The following is an 18,433-nucleotide window of genomic DNA, read 5'->3' as shown; positions in this document are numbered from 1 at the left end:
CCTTAATATTTTTCTCTATCTCTGTTAATGTTCAACCAAACGGATAAGTAATATTTTTGTCAGATGTATCTAAACACATTTGCTCCTCTATTATATATTAATGTCTGTATTTTTAATAGTGGTTAAGACTGTATTTCTTCAGCTCTTTACTATGGTTGCTCTTAATAAAACAAATGTGCAAAATTCACGTAACTGAAAATCACAAGTAAAATCTCGTAAAAAAGTATAATATTCTTTCATTAAACGTTTCTGTAAGTTCTGTTTCTTTGAAATTTCGGTTAAGAAATTACATGGAGTTTTACGATAGTGCGTATCGTTTTTCAGTAAATTATTGTCAGGCTGAGGTTTATAAAAAGTCGAATAATGTTAAGTTTGTAATCCTTTAAAAAAAGAAAGATGGAATCTGTCTTTGTAACTTAGCAAATACTTTCTTCACTTACGTAAAACTTGGAGATCCTCACCCGATATCTTTTCATAGAATAATACTTCTCGCTTTTCAACTGCCATAAAATTAAAAACATTATCAGCAGTAAAAAAGATCAGAAACAAAACATCTGGCTTGTAAGTTTTGAGGGAGTATTTTTAACTTTGTTTTAATGCTGATTCGTTACTGTTGACCATACCAAATTAAAAAAAATTTAAACGTATAACCAACTTCCACACGGAACACTGATCGTTCACTTCAAAGCGTTAAATATGAGAATAGTGTTATTCAAGGAAGTACTTGCTTAAGGCAATAGCCTTTTTTCAAAATTTTCAAGAACTTTGTGGGTGTTACAAATGTATTCACAGTTGAAAGAACAAAGCTAACTGAAAAATATTAATTTGGCTGGGAGAAATAAATCTAATCCATCAAATAAAATTTCATATTCATGTTGTTTATAGTTGAGAAACTTGATGTATTAGTTTAAACATGTTACAAATATTTAATAAAAATTAAACCAAATAAGCATTATACATTGTAAAAGCACACCAATTTACAGTGTACAAAATTACTGGAAAATTAAAATTATTTTTCTTAATTACGTTTTAGTTGAGTGGGCGCTCTGACTCATAAATACGAAGAGAAATTACGACGTTTTTCATTGCACCCAATATGAAGTACCGTGTGTTGATATTTTCTTTATCCACTATATATCATCACGTTCTTTTATTGCACCCAATATAAAATATCGTGTTGATGTTTTCTTTATCCACTATATATCATCACGTTCTTTTATTGCACCCAATATAAAATATCGTGTTGATATTTTCTTTATCCACTATATATCATCTCGTTCTTTTATTGCACCCAATATAAAATATCGTGTTGATATTTTCTTTATCCACTATATATCATCACGTTCTTTTATTGCACCCAATATAAAATATCGTGTTGATGTTTTCTTTATCCACTATATATCATCACGTTCTTTTATTGCACCAATATAAAATATCGTGTGTTGATATTTTCTTTATCAACTAGGTATCATCACGTTCATTTCACACCATGATTTACAATGTTTAATATTTTCATATTTTTTAGGCATTATAACATTTATCAACTGCTTCAGTGTTCAGTTGGCTACCCAAATCCAAAACATTTGCACAGTAGCTAAACTTTCAGCTGTGGCCATTATTGTCGTTGGAGGAGCCGTTAAACTATCTCAAGGTAGGAAAACAAGACTTGAAACGATGTATTCTAATACTTATAAGTGAGAAAGTAAGAAAATAATATTTAAATAAGTTATTTTCATTACCAGGGTGAATTTTAGTTTCGTTCTAAGTAGGTAGCTTGTTCTGATCGAAAGTTAATATTGATTATAAACAATCACTCATTTTCTCCGCTTCAACGCAAAATATAAGAAATTTGCATCTAATCTTTGTACTTTGTTATCTACCTGCCGTTGTAGTCAAATACTTCTTTTATGTAACTAGGAAATTAAAAATCTTATTTTTTTATAGCCACCTATTTTCCGTTTCAACTTTTCTGGTTTCTTCCGTTTCGAAACCACGAACTTTTGTTACTCTGTACTTTTCGTACTTACCTTAGTTGTTTCCTTTACAAACACCGCGTATATTTTGACAAAAGATGTCGTGTGAATATTTCTACCGATATCACTGTAATAAGTTTTTCGTTTTCTAATTATCTTGTTTATCCATTGAATATATAAATATTAAGTTATTTCTTCTAAAAAGGGGTCGAAAATGATAAACGCACAATATTTGCCTGTCTGTAGAATGTCAGATTCCATAGATAAGCCTAATGACAAACGTTGGGTCAGTATTTAATGAGATGACAACCAAGTGCGGTGAAGCCAAATGATGACTCTACGAGAACATTAGGAATAGTTTTTTTTAATTAATAAAAACTTCGAATCTATGTAATAATAAAGATCATGCTAAGAGTGTGCCTTAACTTTTCCAATAAGTTATTATTTTATACATGCTTTAAAATTCTTTTTTAAAAGCAAACTGAGATAATCTTTCAATTTCAGGACATATCCAGCATTTTAATAAAGGCTTTGAAGGAACCTCAAGCTCGTTTTCTGATATAGCTACTGCGTTTTACAGCGGATTGTGGGCTTACGATGGCTGGTTAGTTACTTATGTGAAGTCTTATTCTGATGCTAGTGGCACTTCCCATTCCTTGTTTTTTATATGTTTAAATAACCGATTCCAAGAGTTTACTTTCCACTTTGGCGTATTCCCAAGAATAGATTTATTCAGTAAAAAAATATTAATTATATATATTTTTACGAATTTACGCAATATTTATTAGTCCGATCTAATGTTTTTATTCTTTTACTGCCATAGGCACATGTGTTCTTCTATGGCACAGCCAGTGGTACATACGTTCTCCCTCTAAGCACTGCCACGAGCACATGTGTTCTTCTAGGGCACAGCAAGTGGTACATACGTTCTCCCTCTAGGCACTGCCATGAGCACATTGTGTTCTTCTAGGGCACAGCCAGTGGTACATACGTTCTCCCTCTAGGCACTGCCATGAGCACATGTGTTCTTCTAGGGCACAGCCAGTGGTACATACGTTCTCCCTCTAGGCACTGCCATGAGCACATGTGTTCTTCTAGGGCACAGCCAGTGGTACATACGTTCTCCCTCTAGGCACTGCCATGGGTGTTTATTTGTGTTTCCATGGAGAAAGTGTATTCTCGATCAAAGTTACCAAGTTCAGATAAATAATAAAATATCAAACGTCTTTGTTTGTTTGTTTGTGTGCGTTTATCTAATAAAAAAACAAACAAACCTAGCAGTGAGAATTTACTACACACGTGATAGTGAAAGTGTTGAAGCTGTAATCAGAATTGAAGATATTCCAAACTATGATGTACCTTTCTAGTTATGAACATTCACTTCTCTCAACTAGCTTAAACTAAGAACGATACTGTTACGTCTGCAAATAAATATAGAGGTTATACGTCTATCCTCTAGGCGTAAATGTATGCACGATGGTTTTTACACGAAGTTTTACGCCAGTTACGGCAGATCATTTTACAAATGCACAACGTAACCTACATTGTTGCTGAAAATTAAAAGCTCTACAAAAAAAAAAAACAACAACACGAGAAAGGTAATGCTTGTCATAATCTAGTTTGCTAGAGATGTTTACCGAAATGCAGCATGGCCAGTCGTGCAATTATTCGTTTACATTTAGATTAAGATAAAGTATTTGTAATTAATAATAATTAGTGGCTCTAGGTAGAGCGCATACCTCCGCCACGCAGCGTTGATCGTATTCGGCCCTCAAAAATACGAATACGGCCCATTTTTGGCAGGACATTGAGGAATAATATTCTCCACAAGTCCACCAAGTTTCATCAAAATCTGATTATTTTTGACTGAGTTATAGAGCAAAAAAAAAGTGTAAAAAATCTGTTCTTATGTTAACAGATAGGGATTTTTTATGCGGCTTTGCTATGACCTTGATCTTTCACCTTAACCCTCCAAAAACTAATCACTTAAGTGATCATAGTACAAGTGTATAACAACTTTTGCCTAAATCCATTCAGCCGTTTTCGAGAAATCTTGCTGACACCCCCCCCCCACCACACACACGTACAGGGATGAAAACATAACCTCCGTTAGCGGAGGTTACTGTTTCTCTTACTTTGGTGCAACACCATTAAATAATCTTTGGTGTTTGATATTTTAACCTAAATATCACGTTATGCAACAATAGGCTAAGCGGCCAGACCAGACGCCCAAGGTTTTAGACACCTATCTCTAATTTTGAGCTGCTGACCTGAGGTAGAGGCAAACAGTCGTAAGCGATCACTGCCTATACAATTATTCTTAACCAAATAGTGACATTGGTGTTAGTTATAACATCCCCATAGCAGAAAGTGTGAAATGTGTGTGTGCAGTTTCACATCGCTACTTGATCCGTATATCTGTACATTAATACCTAGATCACTCCCAATCTTGAATAATCTATAATCGTCATTATTAGGAAACAGCCCGAAGACTAGCTCCATTTGGCATTTGATCCATGTGCTGTCTCATTCTGGAGATTCGATGTTATCAGTCAAATGTCTAATATTTTATTAACAACTTTTCTGCCCATACTTTTAACATCGTTTGGTGATAGAACAAGTCCTGACAGAACGCAGCATTAGTATCGTAATTTTCCGAATATAATACGCTCCTCAATTAATACTCTCTAATCTTTGCGAAAAGAGATTCAAATTTGCCTTATCACCATAGATAATACGCACCTAGTCATTTGCAATATTACGGTCAAAATAACCCTTTAGCAAGAATGTTAGACTTAGTGTCTGTATACTTGCTAATTATTAGTAGATAGACCGGAGACGAGGCCTTTGTGCCCTGTGACGTCACATTCAGTTTAATTTAAAACTCGCACACATACTTCATCTAGAGTTATTTTGAATCTTGTGTGTATATTTTTCAGTCTTTAATTTGACTTTGTAATCTACCATAAGTATGCAACTGCTTGATGAGGTATTTTTAGGAGTCATTCCTATATATTCTGATTTCGAGGTGTAAAACATTTATTAGTCATTTTCTCTCCAGTAGTTCATTCTGCAGATGTTGAGTACGTAATTAAAATTATTTTGAATATGCAAACCAACAAGTCACGTGACAATCACACCCGATATGTCTGCCAAACGCCAAAACCGACGAACCCCACACCCAGTTCTCCTTTTCCCGTCGCCCTTCATCTAGTGACGAAGAAGACCCACCCCTAAACAGTTCATTCACCAGCCGAAACCCCTTCGTCAATGCAATCGTAGCAAGTTGAATTCCCTACCCATGTAGCATACCTTCACGCCTTTCATATTTTCCTCCTCCTCCACTAATTTGTTAACCTTCAAGTTTAATCGGGCACAGGTTAGGTAGACTATTCGGTGCCTAACCACTCAAAGTGAATTTTCTCAGGGCACTCCCGTTCCCCCTCCCACACACATCTAATTCTTTTGACATTGGATTTATAGAAGGACCACAAGTCCGACATCGTCCGTTTGTTAAATGAGTACTCGGTTCAGCCACTTAATGTAAACCCTTTTGAAGCCCTAAAACTATAAATTCAGTTTTCAAGCTGTTGGCCCTCGAGCGGGGCGAAGGGGGACAGCAGTTTCCGAGCACCCCCGGTTGTCTTCAAAGGCTTTCCTCGGAAAACTTCAAATCGAAATCCCTGCCAGTAGATAGATAGACGTATCTGAACCGCAATTTGATACTTTGGCAGTTTACGATCTGACGAAGAGCGCTAGCTCGAAACGTCACCCTTTTTTAAATAAAATAAATATCTTGGCGATCTGAGACAATTAAATAATAGCTTGAACAAAATGCAGCGTTTTGTAACAGGTGAGAATCCACATTCACGGGCAAAAGCCATCTACGTGACTCGGGCAACAGTACGCAACACAATCAAAAAGGATCTCCGTCTGGGAAAGCAACACAAGTCGCATGTACACGAGTTGATTCCACGACATATCCACTCAACCTTCGCATATCTCAAACAGTTGGAGAATAAAATAATATTCATGCTATTCCACAGGAATACATACTGGTCATTTCGCCGAACGCAACGCCTATGCGATCTGACTGTTGAAACGTTCACTGGAAATGCGTCGTTTTCTTACACTAGATAGATTACGTAAAACATGTAGGGAAGAGTGGTGTGCTTTGAACGTGTCAACCTTATGTCGGAGGTTTTGTAATCAAAACTTCGTTGCAAGGATATTGTCAATTTGCTCAGTCATCAAATAGAGCACGAACAGATTTAGACATGGATTGTAACGACGGGAAATCGTTACGTCGATTTAGCTTTCCAGTCATACCTAACAACACCTCTATTGGACTGGTGTGTGGTAACTCTCCTCAGACGAAGAAAATGTATTATCACGCAGAAAAATAGATCTCGTAAAGTTTATAAATGCTACATTTTCACTCTTTTTCAATAAAATTGTTGTGCTATAATGATGTTTCACCTTCTAAATTATATTTCTCATCATGAAACTGGAAAAAAAAATTCTAACTTTACTAAAGCACTTTAGTCTAACGTAAGCAATCTTTTGGCAACAATGCACATACGCATGACTTAAGAGAAACGATCGTTCAAATTCTGTTCTTATTATCATATCCTTCTCGTTAATTACGCATGTTAAGTAAAATATTTTAGGTAACATTCCTACTATTTTTTAGTTTATTATAGCAATATATTGTTCTTTATATCATTTAGTGAAAATAATTTTGTTTGTGTACTTGATTTATTTAAAAATATTTCATATAACAGTTTAATCTTCGGTATTTCAGTTTAATCTGCCACAGTAGCACTATGTTATTGTTAGTTATCTGGTTACTGTTAGCTTTGAGTTTGACACGAGTACCTATCAATTTATAATTGCTTAATTATTGTTTTTATCTAGGTACGACAGAAAAACCCGAACGATGTTACATGAATAACGATTTGGTTGAACTCCCAAAATCGTTTTAATATAACAGGCCAACCTGTGTATTCATTTTCATTTGATTTGTATGATAGATTTGCAATGAGGTCGTGTCGACGTTGTTTACAGAATGTTAAGATTTGTTTTTCTTAAATTATTAACACTTGGCAAAAAAAAAAGTCTTCGTAAACCAACCGTTTAGCTTCATTAAGTTTATTTTTACTTGGCTACCTTTTGTCAACTTTTGTTTTTGCTTTTGTTGCAGTATCACCAACTTCGACCTGTAAGCGTAATAAATGTCAAACTAATACATGTCTTTTGTAAGACTCCCTAAGTGTAATTTTCTATTCATTTACACTATTTGAAACTAGTGTTATGAATGTATACTAGCTATCTAAGTTACATATTTTTCCTATTTATTTATTTCAAATGATCGTTTATACAATTTATCTTTGAGGTGTTATCGATTTAATACGAATACGTTGCTCATGAATTACTAAGTTTTAATGTTATTCTTATTATGAAATATGATTCACTTGCGAGTTGCAAATGGTTATTGAGTATATAGGACAATAGAAAGCTATTGACGAGCATTGTTAGTTTCTCATCAAACTTGCATAAAGGCAACTTTTATGAAGTTCAATTATATCACATTCATCGTTTGATAAGTTGTTCATGGTCGTTGTTACTTACTCACAAAATACTTTAATGCGTGACTATTTAACTAAGAGCAATTAATAAGTAACGTAGGGAATATTAATCAGTAAAAAACATAGGAGGTTCGCCCTACAACCTGCTCTAATCATTCAAAGCTAAAAAATGCCCCACTTTTTTCTACCAATTTAAATTTTAAAACTATCGCGTCTTGATTAACAAGTAACAATAACTCTTCAAATTAATACGTGCTTATACATATATCCGTAACAATACGTCAAGTTCGAGGGCGCCCGCAGAAAAAAAAATAGGGGGGTCAATACCCCTGTAATTACAAATACCTTATTTTCCAATAACATAAAGAATAATTTTACATATCTAGTATTTTTTTTTCTTTTCGAAAATTGACCCCGCCTTTGCCCCTTCTTGCGGGCGCCTATGGTCAAGTTATCTATAGTCACTTCATTGAAGCTTCAAATTAATCCATGGTTATGCATTTATATCTAATAACACGTCATCTATAGTTACTTCATTAAAGCTAGTGGCCTAGTAGTTAAGAGTGCCGGACTATGGATCTGGAGGTACCTCATACGTGACTCGTTATCGTGGGTGCGTTATAAGGGTGGCGGTCTCCTATTCGATCAAACAAGAGTAGCCAAAGAGCTAACGGTAGGTACTGTTGACTAGCTGCTTTCCCTCTAACCTATCAATTCAAAATTAGGGACGGCTAGTGCAAATAGTCCTTGAGTAGCTTTGTACGAATATCAGAAATCAAACACTAAAGATACACAACTTTAATGATAATAAATTGTTTGAGACACCAATTAAAGTTTGGAATCTAGAAACAAAACAATCGATAATTCGTTCAACTTAATCGCACAATCTGTACTGTATTAGAATAAAAGTTATTGATAACAGCTCCCTTAGTCAATTATATTAAGCTCTTATTGTATTTTGTCTTAATTCTCATATCGGGAGGATTTTACTGATATTACGTCACTGTTTTACTAGATAAGCTAATGTGAAATATGGAAAGAATTATTTGAAAAGAGACCTTATTCAGTTCTGTAGCTATTTTAATTACGACGTCAAAATGATGTATAAATAGTTGTAATTTTATTGTTCAATATATTAAGATTATTGTTAAACAATACGCCAGTAAGTCTACCGATTTTAACAATTTTTTGGGTAGACGCGGACTTTATTCGTTCTCCCTGTGCATTGTTAACAGTTTAATTCTAAAAGAAGCTTTAATATTCAACTTGTTGAGTTTTATTTACTTATTTCAATTTTATGCATTAGGAACAACCTGAACTACATCACAGAAGAATTGGTAAATCCTTTTGTGTAAGTGTTCAATTTTTGTCTTGTAAGTTAATATTTTTAAAGTTCACTCTCGTTTTTGTATAACTATCCCAAATGCATATCATGAGCATATGAGCTATGGACCAATACATTGCTATGAACAGTTGGAAAAATGTCGTCTTTCCTATGAATCTCTGGTTACCTCAAAGAAATATTAAAATTCCAGTAAAATTAGTTACATTATTTGTAGAGAAACCAGGTGCGACCAGCCAAGTCTAAGAGTAGCGAGTGATTAGTTTTTTTTAATTAAGCAGTTATCCCTCGTTAATGGAGCAAATAATAATAATAAACTTTTAAGACTATACTTGCAGGGGCGTAAGGCACCCGCAAAATGTGGGGGTGAGGCAAATACTCAATAACATAGATTTGTCTACCAATATCAACAATAAATGTGAAAGTATTTCATAGGTTATCTGTAGTTAAATATATGTAATAGTTGCGTGATTTTTCACAAAGTAACAGGTCGTTGAATAAAAGCAGGCATCTGTGTGTAATCCAAAATATTCCGTATGTATCTATGTGTGTCAAGTACTATTGTAATTACACATGAAACATCAGCGTGTGAACACAATATATGCAGTAAAAACATCATGCAAAAGATAAGTTGATAACTATTTTTTTTAACGAAACTCAACAGCAAAGTGATTCCTGAAACTTCATGAATAACATGTATCTTGATGGACTTCACTCGTTTCTGAGCCAACCGACAACACCATCAAGACATTGCTCTGCCATGGTGCTACGAATATTAATCTTGACAAGCTTCAATATTCAGAAGAAGCACCTGCAAGAACAAGGTGTGACTTAGTTAGAATCGGGCGATAAAGAGAGCTAAAGTTTGGACACATCTGTCACCCCCTCCTCCATCACGACTTCTGCAACTTATCGAGGAAACGTGTATTCAGAAACCAGAAGCTCGCACTTAACATCACTTACATAGAAGGCGACCAAGGATTGAAACATAAGTGTTGCCCCGGCATGGCCAGGTGGTTAGAGCGCTCGATTCGCAATCTGAGGGACGCTGGTTCGAATCCCCGCCACACCAAACATGCTCGCCCTTTCAGCCGTGGGGGTATTATTATGTGACGGTCAATCCCACTATTCATTGGTGAAAGAGTAGCCCAAGAGTTGGCGGTAGGTGGTGATGACTAGCTGCCTTCCCTCTAGTCTTACACTGCTAAATTAGGGACGGCTAGCGCAGATAGCCCTCGTGTAGCTTTGCGCGAAATTCAAAAACAAACAAACGTAAGTGTTTCTCTGCAAGTAGAAACACTGAACAATCAATCGACTTTAGGAAATCGAATTCTGAGAGCATTCACTATAAAGTCCAATACTTCATAAAAGATACGACTCGATAACGATATTTGTCAATTAATATATAACTTAAGGTTTTAAATGTAGATCCAATATACAGGAACTCTTCCTAGTGCGAGGTTCTTACTAAGTAACATCAGTAATGTCGCTTTATGCTGTTTTCAATAAATGAAAGTTTGTGGACTGCCCCAAATACATTTCTTGTCCTTTTGTTCCTCATACATGTGTCCTCAACCACTACATTTAAACGCCATACCAGCCAGTGCACATTACATGTCTTTGGAACAAAAAAAATTAATGTGCCTGTAGTCCGGGTTTGCTTGTTTGTAGTTACGCACAAAGCTACACAATGGGCTATCTGTACTTTTCCCACTACGGGTATCGAAACCCGATTTTTAGCATATAAATCAGCTGAGCCACTGAGAGTGGTGGGGGAGCTGTAGTCGGGTGAAATGGCCAGATATAATAAAACCGCCATTATATATTTGGCCACGCAGATTATCAAATAAAAGATCATGCCTTTCAAAACGATTTCGCAATTCACTGCACATTTTTACACTACCATATCTAGTAAATATTCGGTTACTTATTCACTTCACTGAAGTAGCTAACAAAAAAACAACTTTTTTTTTTTGCTACAGTTGTGTTGTCTCCAGGGAGATGGAATAGTTCTCTACCTTTTTTAATGTCATTTACAACATCAAAAACACATAGCAGCATCTTTGAACTTATTATAGTCCAACTAGGGACTTGAAATAAACCAATGAGGTGAAACATCCCTTTGTATTATTGAAGTTAGTTAGTCTTAGGGTAATAGTCCAAGTTCGATTGGATAGGTCCGCATCTGATATAGGTATCTCATGAAATTATGTCAATTGGTATCACAAAGTAATCAAGTTCTTCATTTGCATGTGACGTTTACAGAACATTCAGCAGCAGGAAGACAAGTTTATAGATCGAGTTAACATAAAAATTGCAGCAATTGGTGGACATGAGCTTATTAGATCGAGTTAGCATTAGAACTAAAGCAGATGAAGGGACAAGCTTATTAGATCGAGTTAATGTTAGAACTGAAGCAGGGATATAAGCTTACTAGATCGACTTAACGTTAGAAACCTGAGAAAAATATGTAATATTACAGAATATAAATAATGCAAAGAATAACCAAATAAACATTTTTTAAAAGTATATTAAAGAAAAACAGTAATTGAAAATTTTGCCTGTCACGGGTGATCTAATCAATCGGTAGCAGAGGAATTATTGATTTCTTTAAAATTACCGGTTATTGGTTTAACTGTTTCACAATAGCAAACATTCTTTCGGGAGTTTGAAAGTGTGGTATCAATTAAATAATTATACCTGAACATATGAATAATTATAACGAAAACGTTCCACATTGTTATATTTATCGAAACGTCCATATTAAAATTTTCTCACTCGACGAAGAGATCATAAATGAATTTGAAAGTTTGAATTAAACCCGAGTTTTAGCGGTATAAATCCGTAGGCTTGCCGCTGAGCCAATGGGAGGGGTGGGGAAACCTGTAGTCGGGTGTAATGGCCAGATATAGCAAAACGGCCATAATTTCTTTGGCCATATTGTGGAATTAGGTCCAAACTTTATTTCGTTTTTATTTCTCCATTTTTTACAGTTAAATAATGTCGCTATCATATAGATTTAAATAGTCAGTTTGAAACTTTACTGTATAAGTTAATTCACTATATAAAAAAAAAAAAATATCCCCAGCCTACAAAAATTTAATCGAAATATTCCAACTAGGTTTTAAAAAAATGTTTAAGGGGGCCTGGTACCCACCTTGGGTCCCCATGGTGCTACTCCATTGTACACTTTCAATATTGAACAATTGAAGGGGAAATAATGTGGAGCAAAAATATATTAACGTTTTTTTTTAAACACTATTCATGGGGTTTGGAGTAGTTATATAGAAACTATATGCACAATTGCATCAATAACCTTATTGAGGCGGAAAACTTTAAGTGTTCACAGCCTCTTTCAAGCAGCATTACGCAAAAGTATACAAAACCAACTCCACTTTAGATTCCACTGACAGTTTTATGTCTAACGGTATCGTGTGACCGAATGTTTCGACATTCTTGAGAGCTAAGTGTTAGCGAAGACCGAGTATAACAAGAAATCAATTTAAACTCGTTTCACTCGCAATATCCTCTCTACTTGGTACAGAGATAAATGCAATGCATTGAAAAAGCAAAATCGTCAAACCTTCGATCGACATGTGTTCAAAGTTAGTACGACTTGCTGACGCATAAACCATAACAGCTGACATAATTGTGTGCCTTACATATATTGATATTATACTATTTATGTACTTACATGACTCTAAATCACCTTCTCAAACTGAAAATATTTAGCTGCTTCCAACAATCCTTAAGCGCTTTTTTACACTGCTGTATAGCTTAAATGATAGGGCGAGTTCTCAGGCTGGTTGAACAAGATAACTAATGGCACTCGATACCCTTTAGAACTAATTTCTTTTACCTATGCGTATGTAAGGTTTTCTCTAATTACACAGATCACACTGCAATTCTGTGTGACTCTTCTACGATGTTTGATTATTAATCAATTACTTAGTCTGAAACTATTATTATATCTCTAGTATTTTCTACGATCTTTATTTGTGAACCTCAGCGTGTATAACTTTCATCATGATCCATTTTACTTTCTACCTAGGAACCTGCCAAGAGCAATCTACTTTGGGATCCCCTTGGTTACTGTTTGCTACGTCCTTATCAACATATCTTATTTAACTGTAATGTCAACAACAGAGGTCCTTGCTTCGGAAGCCGTAGCAATGGTAAAAACGATTTCGTTAATATTGTTGGTGTAGTGTTTAAGAAATAAACTGCGGTGCAAGCGTATTTAAAGTTAAATAGTTGAGATGTACATATATTTTGTAAAATACACTACACGTGTTTTAAACAATACCTGGATATTATTTATTTTTAAACAATACCTGGATATTATTTGTTCAACTGATAGTTCTACGAAAACATGTAGAGTTTTTTAGCTTTTTTTCCTTGCTTTTAACTATATATAGAATAAAGTATTGTTTATGTTTGAAACATTGGAGTTGTCATCTTATTATTTTCATCATACCTGGATATTATTTACTGTCGATACTGTTGCACTTAAAATAATTTTACTTAAATGGTTTGTTTGTTCATATAATACATCCATTTGCTCATAATGGATTAAATAGTTATAGCAGCAATTTATTAACTTTATGTTTTTGTAGCTAAGTGTTTATGTACATATATATTTGGTGTTTTTCAAAGTAGTGAATATATATATTAAACCAAGTCGATACACACATATTGCCCCAACTGTAGGGGAATGACATTTAGTGACGTCTATCGATATACAAAGATAATGATTTTAATATACATTGGAATGGATTTTTAATATAAATACAGAAACAACTATTTACACTATGAAGCTGCTCTGGTGTAATAGAGAAAGCTCAAAACAGTATTAGCCTTGTTAATACTTAAGTACATATGTTGTTTTAATTGCTGTTAGACTTGGGCATCTCGTGTATTGGGAGTCATGGCATTTCTTATGCCACTCACAATAGCTATATCCACTTTTGGAGCTGGAAATGGAACAGATTTTACGACAGGCAGGTATGTGTTTCTTGTTAAGTCAACATTACTATAGTGAGAAATGAAAAAATTAATTTTATAATTACTATAAAATAGGCTAAAATACAACATTTAGTGAAGGTAAACAGACTTCTGATTACAATACGATTTACAACATGAACTAGTAAAAGTATTGAAAATCTTATAACGTAAGCAATGATGAATTAAATGGAAAAACCAGTGTGGTGATGACCGTTTAAATTTTATTGAATCTACCTTATCACATTGTACTGTCAATTGGTTAGTGGCGATAAATAGTGAAAACATACAAATGAATCGTTCCGCTTTCTTCCATATCATAAAACGTATATTTTTGTAAATTTCCAAAAATGCGTAACATTAGTTCCAACTCTAAAATGTGGTTTTCTGTTTGCTTACAATGTACGGTAAAGAACCAAAACTTACCTCTCTGTCGCACTCGAATAGTTACGTATTCCTGCCTGCTTCAAGTTAGTTTTTTTGTTTTGTTTTATTATCCTATTGTATACTTGAATAACTTAAGGAATATTTTGTTGACGGTGAAATTACTGTAAACGATTCATGACAGAATTACCGCATATCAAAGTGTGCTAAAATTATTTTATCTGAATTTAGCTGTGTGTATGAAAAGACACGACAATGATGAGAGTAGATTAACGAAAGAAAAAATTGGCTAAAAATGGCAACAATCACAAAGATACAATAAAGTTCAAAATGAATTTTGGCGTACTGTATAAACCCAAAGCAATGAAAATAAAATAATCGGGAACATCATTTTAAAGTGATTATCGCATATTAAAAAAAGGGGTTAATTGAATATCAGTAGCTCGAAATTTTTCAGAATTTTCTTTTTTAGTTTTAACATAAAGTAACAAAACTTAAACCTAAAGAAGACTTGTACAAACGAATTTTGGGGCAATTAAGTTGTTAGGTTGTTTATGTATTAGGCGATTCTTCAGTGTTTAATAAAATTCATTTACTGTTTTATTTTCAATTTAAGCATTCGTTTACTAAAAGTTTTTGTGCTTTATCTAAAGAATTTTGTTTTTTATCGTTTTTTTAATTAGATTATCTGATGATTTAAATCAATTTTGTCGACAAGTCGCGTTTGGAGAATGCTTTGAAGAAAGTAACTTTTGATATTCAAAGTCTCAATAATCACTACATTATATTTCAGGTTAACATTTGTTGCTGCAAGAGAAGGCCATCTGGTGGGAATTTTATCATACGTGCACATCCGTCGTTTTACACCATCACCAGCTTTAATAACAAATGTAAGATTTATAATCACTGAGCATCGAAGGTTTTTGTAACATATTTTGTTTACTTCTGGTCATAATTACCCGCTTTGTGGCAGTTGTTACGAAAAATTGTTACTTTGTTGAATGTACATCCTTGACGCTGTGCAACAAAAACATTTTTCTTTCAGAATTAACAAACTCGAAAGTTTTAATAACAGTTAGAAATTTGAATTAATAAAAACATGTTTTTTACATGACACAGAAAATTGAAAGACCATTTTGTGTGTATCTAACTAGCTAGTTTTGTTTAAATTCTATAAAAAGAAATATTTCAATTGTTTTTTAATAGGTTATATTAAAATAGAATCACGTTTTCTGGTGACGTAACAATAAACACGTTTACTGCTAAACTGTAAAAAGGTAACTATAATTTCTGTCTTGATAGTGGCAAAAGACTTGCTACTACAGTTAATTGTATTTTAGGTGCTCTGTAATATTGACGAAAATATATCTATAAGTCAATGAAATATATTCGTGAACTTTCTGCTGTGTTTTGAGAAGCGGTACTGTTAGCTTCTGAAATACGAACTGTTTAGGTTTTTATTACATAATTTCACCTTTGACGCTTACATAAAAAAAAAAGTTACAAGTCTCGATAATAATAACGAGGAAGGTAACTTTCTACAGTGAACCAGCAACATACTGTAATTTTTCTAGTGTAGTGAAAGATGATTACATATATATGTTTCAGATTTTTCTTCCAAAGGAAAAACTGAAAAGCGAATCCGTGAAGTAGAGGCCTAATGTTTTCCTTGATTGGCCATACCCACTGCTGTGGGCTGCAAGTTTCGCCTATTGAAAGCTCATCGGCACAACTGGAAAATCAAAGAAATACAGTTAGGCCTCTTATAACGGTGATTTGTATTGGTAATTGAAAAGGACTTAACTCCATTAATGTACCGAAAGATATTTCATAATTTCTATATAAGAAATTTGATGAATTTGTTACCTAAGGATTTAAATTAATGGTATTGTATGTTACTTGTAAAAAATTAATTGAAAGCTATGTTCCAATCAACAGGCTATTTTGGCGATCTGTATGATAATACCAGGCAATATTGGGAGTTTAATAGACTTCTTCAGCTTTACAGCATGGTTGTTTTACGGAGCAACCATGACGGCGCTAGTGGTTTTGCGTTGGAAGAAGAAAGACATAGCTCGGCCTTATAAGGTATATATTTTAACTGTCATTCTACATACTTATACTCTAACAGTTATTTTTAATTTAAAGCATGTTTTTGTTTACACACGCGCGCGCGCGCACACACACACACACACACACACACACACCCAGAGTAAATCCGTTAATGAACTGGTTCCGTTTAATTCGGGCCTAGATTTATGAATTAACAATGTCTCTTTAATACATAACTTCTCTCATCATTGCAATTGAATGGCATCTTCTACGTAGATGAGGGTGCTACTGTCACAATCTCGAACAAAGTAATATTTCATATTCGATTTTTTGTCATTTAGAAAATTTGAATGTTCTTGTAGAGTATGTAGAGTAGCACCTACGACATTTAAATACATAACATTTGATATTATTAGTGACGTTATTCTGCCCTTAAATCTTAAGAAATTTTGTAGTCTACATTATGATCTCAAATGTCTCAAAACAGCAGATACGGTTTAATTAATATTAAAGACTGATTTCATAGCATTATAACTCAAGTATTATTCCCCCTAACGAATTTAAATAATTATAATTGTCATTTTATAACATGCGACGTTAGTGAAGAAACAACTATAAAGGTTTTTCGTATAATTTATCCATAAATAGATTTAAGTGATTTTGGGACCAAAATCTAGGCTCTGGATAGATGGGGTATACCACCATATGGCTAAAAGTACGTGTAAGAGCATTAAAATACCTTAAGTGACAAAAAAAATCTATTATTAAAGGCCATGCTAAACGAGATAACAAAGCAACAAGCTTATCTACATTCAAGATTTTATCCGTATTAAATGATAGTCTACGTAACAAAGAAAATTTGCAAATACGTAAACTAAGGCCTAAACTAAACATACTTGTTAAGAATTTATCATTAGTCTTTTCTTATGAGTTTTCAAAATAATTTTCGTAAGATATAACCACACATAGTCAACATTCTTGTACGATCATGTAATTATTTGTTGTTTTATTCTTCAAGGTACCGCTAGTCGTTCCCTTTGTTGTTATGGCTATATCGGCCTATTTGGTGCTAGCTCCAATTATTCAACAACCCCAAATTGAATATTTGTATGCATTGTTGTTCATTGTGTCGGGACTGATTCTCTACGTTCCCTTTGTCCACTATAAACTGGAGTTGCGTATCATGGGTATGTATAATTTAATGATTCTTGAGTGATAATTAATGACGTTATAAAATCAAAACCACAAAACTAAAAGGTGGTGGTTATTTAGCCGTCGCCGGAAAATAGATTACGTTTGCTAGTTTGCTTTAACTATGCCATGATTGGTTGATAAATGACGTTGTTACGACAGCGGGGGTCACGTGACTAGTAACGCGTCATATTCTCGAACGTTCACGTCCCTTCCTGAAGTCTCGAGAGGCTACTAGATATGCGTGAGACGTTCGTTGTGAATCATAGCGTTTGTTATAGCGCGACTGTGGAAATTAAGTGTATTGCAAAGTTGTATTCAGAAAGAATAAACTAGTTTTATTTAATTTTATTTGTATCTCTAAAGTTTCTTCGGAAAGAATTTTTACGGAAAATTAACTAACGACACAGAGACGTAACAAATTGGTGTCGGAGAGTGGGACGGGAAAAAAATGGAAACGAGAAGTGGCAAATCAAACTACAGCTTAGCAGATTTGATGGCAGCAATACAAGAACGAGAAAAGAAACAAGAAGAAAGATTACAGCAGTGGCAAGAAAACCTACAACAATGGCAGCTCGAACAGCAAAATAAACAAGAGAGATTGCAGCAGTTGGAGGAAAAAGAAAGGAAACAAGAAGAGAGACTACAGCAGTTGTTGGAGGAAAAAGAAAGGAAACAAGAAGAGAGACTACAGCAGTGGTTGGAGGAGAAAGAAAAGAAACAAGAAGATAAATTACAGCCGTTGTTGGAGGAAAAGAAAAGAAACAGGAAGAAAGTCTCCAACAATTACAGAAAAGTCAACAACAGTGGCAAGAAGTACAAATGGGAAAACATTAGTAAGTTTCAAAGGAGGATACATTAACCATCGACTTAATCAGCCCCAGACAATGGCAGGCCCCTTC

The 18,433-nt window shown here is 34.2% G+C and overlaps 1 protein-coding gene across 3 annotated transcripts in view; it reads left to right on the top strand.

Moving 5' to 3' along the window:
• LOC106461605 (b(0,+)-type amino acid transporter 1-like) overlaps nt 1-18,433 on the top strand; it is a 52,873-nt gene that overhangs the window by 20,313 nt on the left and 14,127 nt on the right. For all 3 annotated transcript variants that reach the window (XM_013921446.2, XM_022388610.1, XM_022388609.1), the window contains 8 exons: nt 1,526-1,651; nt 2,478-2,577; nt 8,868-8,912; nt 12,955-13,078; nt 13,804-13,907; nt 15,082-15,178; nt 16,227-16,376; nt 17,359-17,527. In XM_013921446.2, the coding sequence (XP_013776900.1) occupies nt 1,526-1,651; nt 2,478-2,577; nt 8,868-8,912; nt 12,955-13,078; nt 13,804-13,907; nt 15,082-15,178; nt 16,227-16,376; nt 17,359-17,527 (915 nt within the window). The remainder of the gene's footprint in view (nt 1-1,525; nt 1,652-2,477; nt 2,578-8,867; nt 8,913-12,954; nt 13,079-13,803; nt 13,908-15,081; nt 15,179-16,226; nt 16,377-17,358; nt 17,528-18,433) is intronic.

The sequence above is a fragment of the Limulus polyphemus genome, unplaced genomic scaffold, assembly GCF_000517525.1.
Source record: "Limulus polyphemus unplaced genomic scaffold, Limulus_polyphemus-2.1.2 Scaffold996, whole genome shotgun sequence".
Taxonomy (NCBI): Eukaryota; Metazoa; Arthropoda; class Merostomata; order Xiphosura; family Limulidae; genus Limulus; species Limulus polyphemus.
This window is presented reverse-complemented; position numbering and strand designations above follow the sequence as displayed.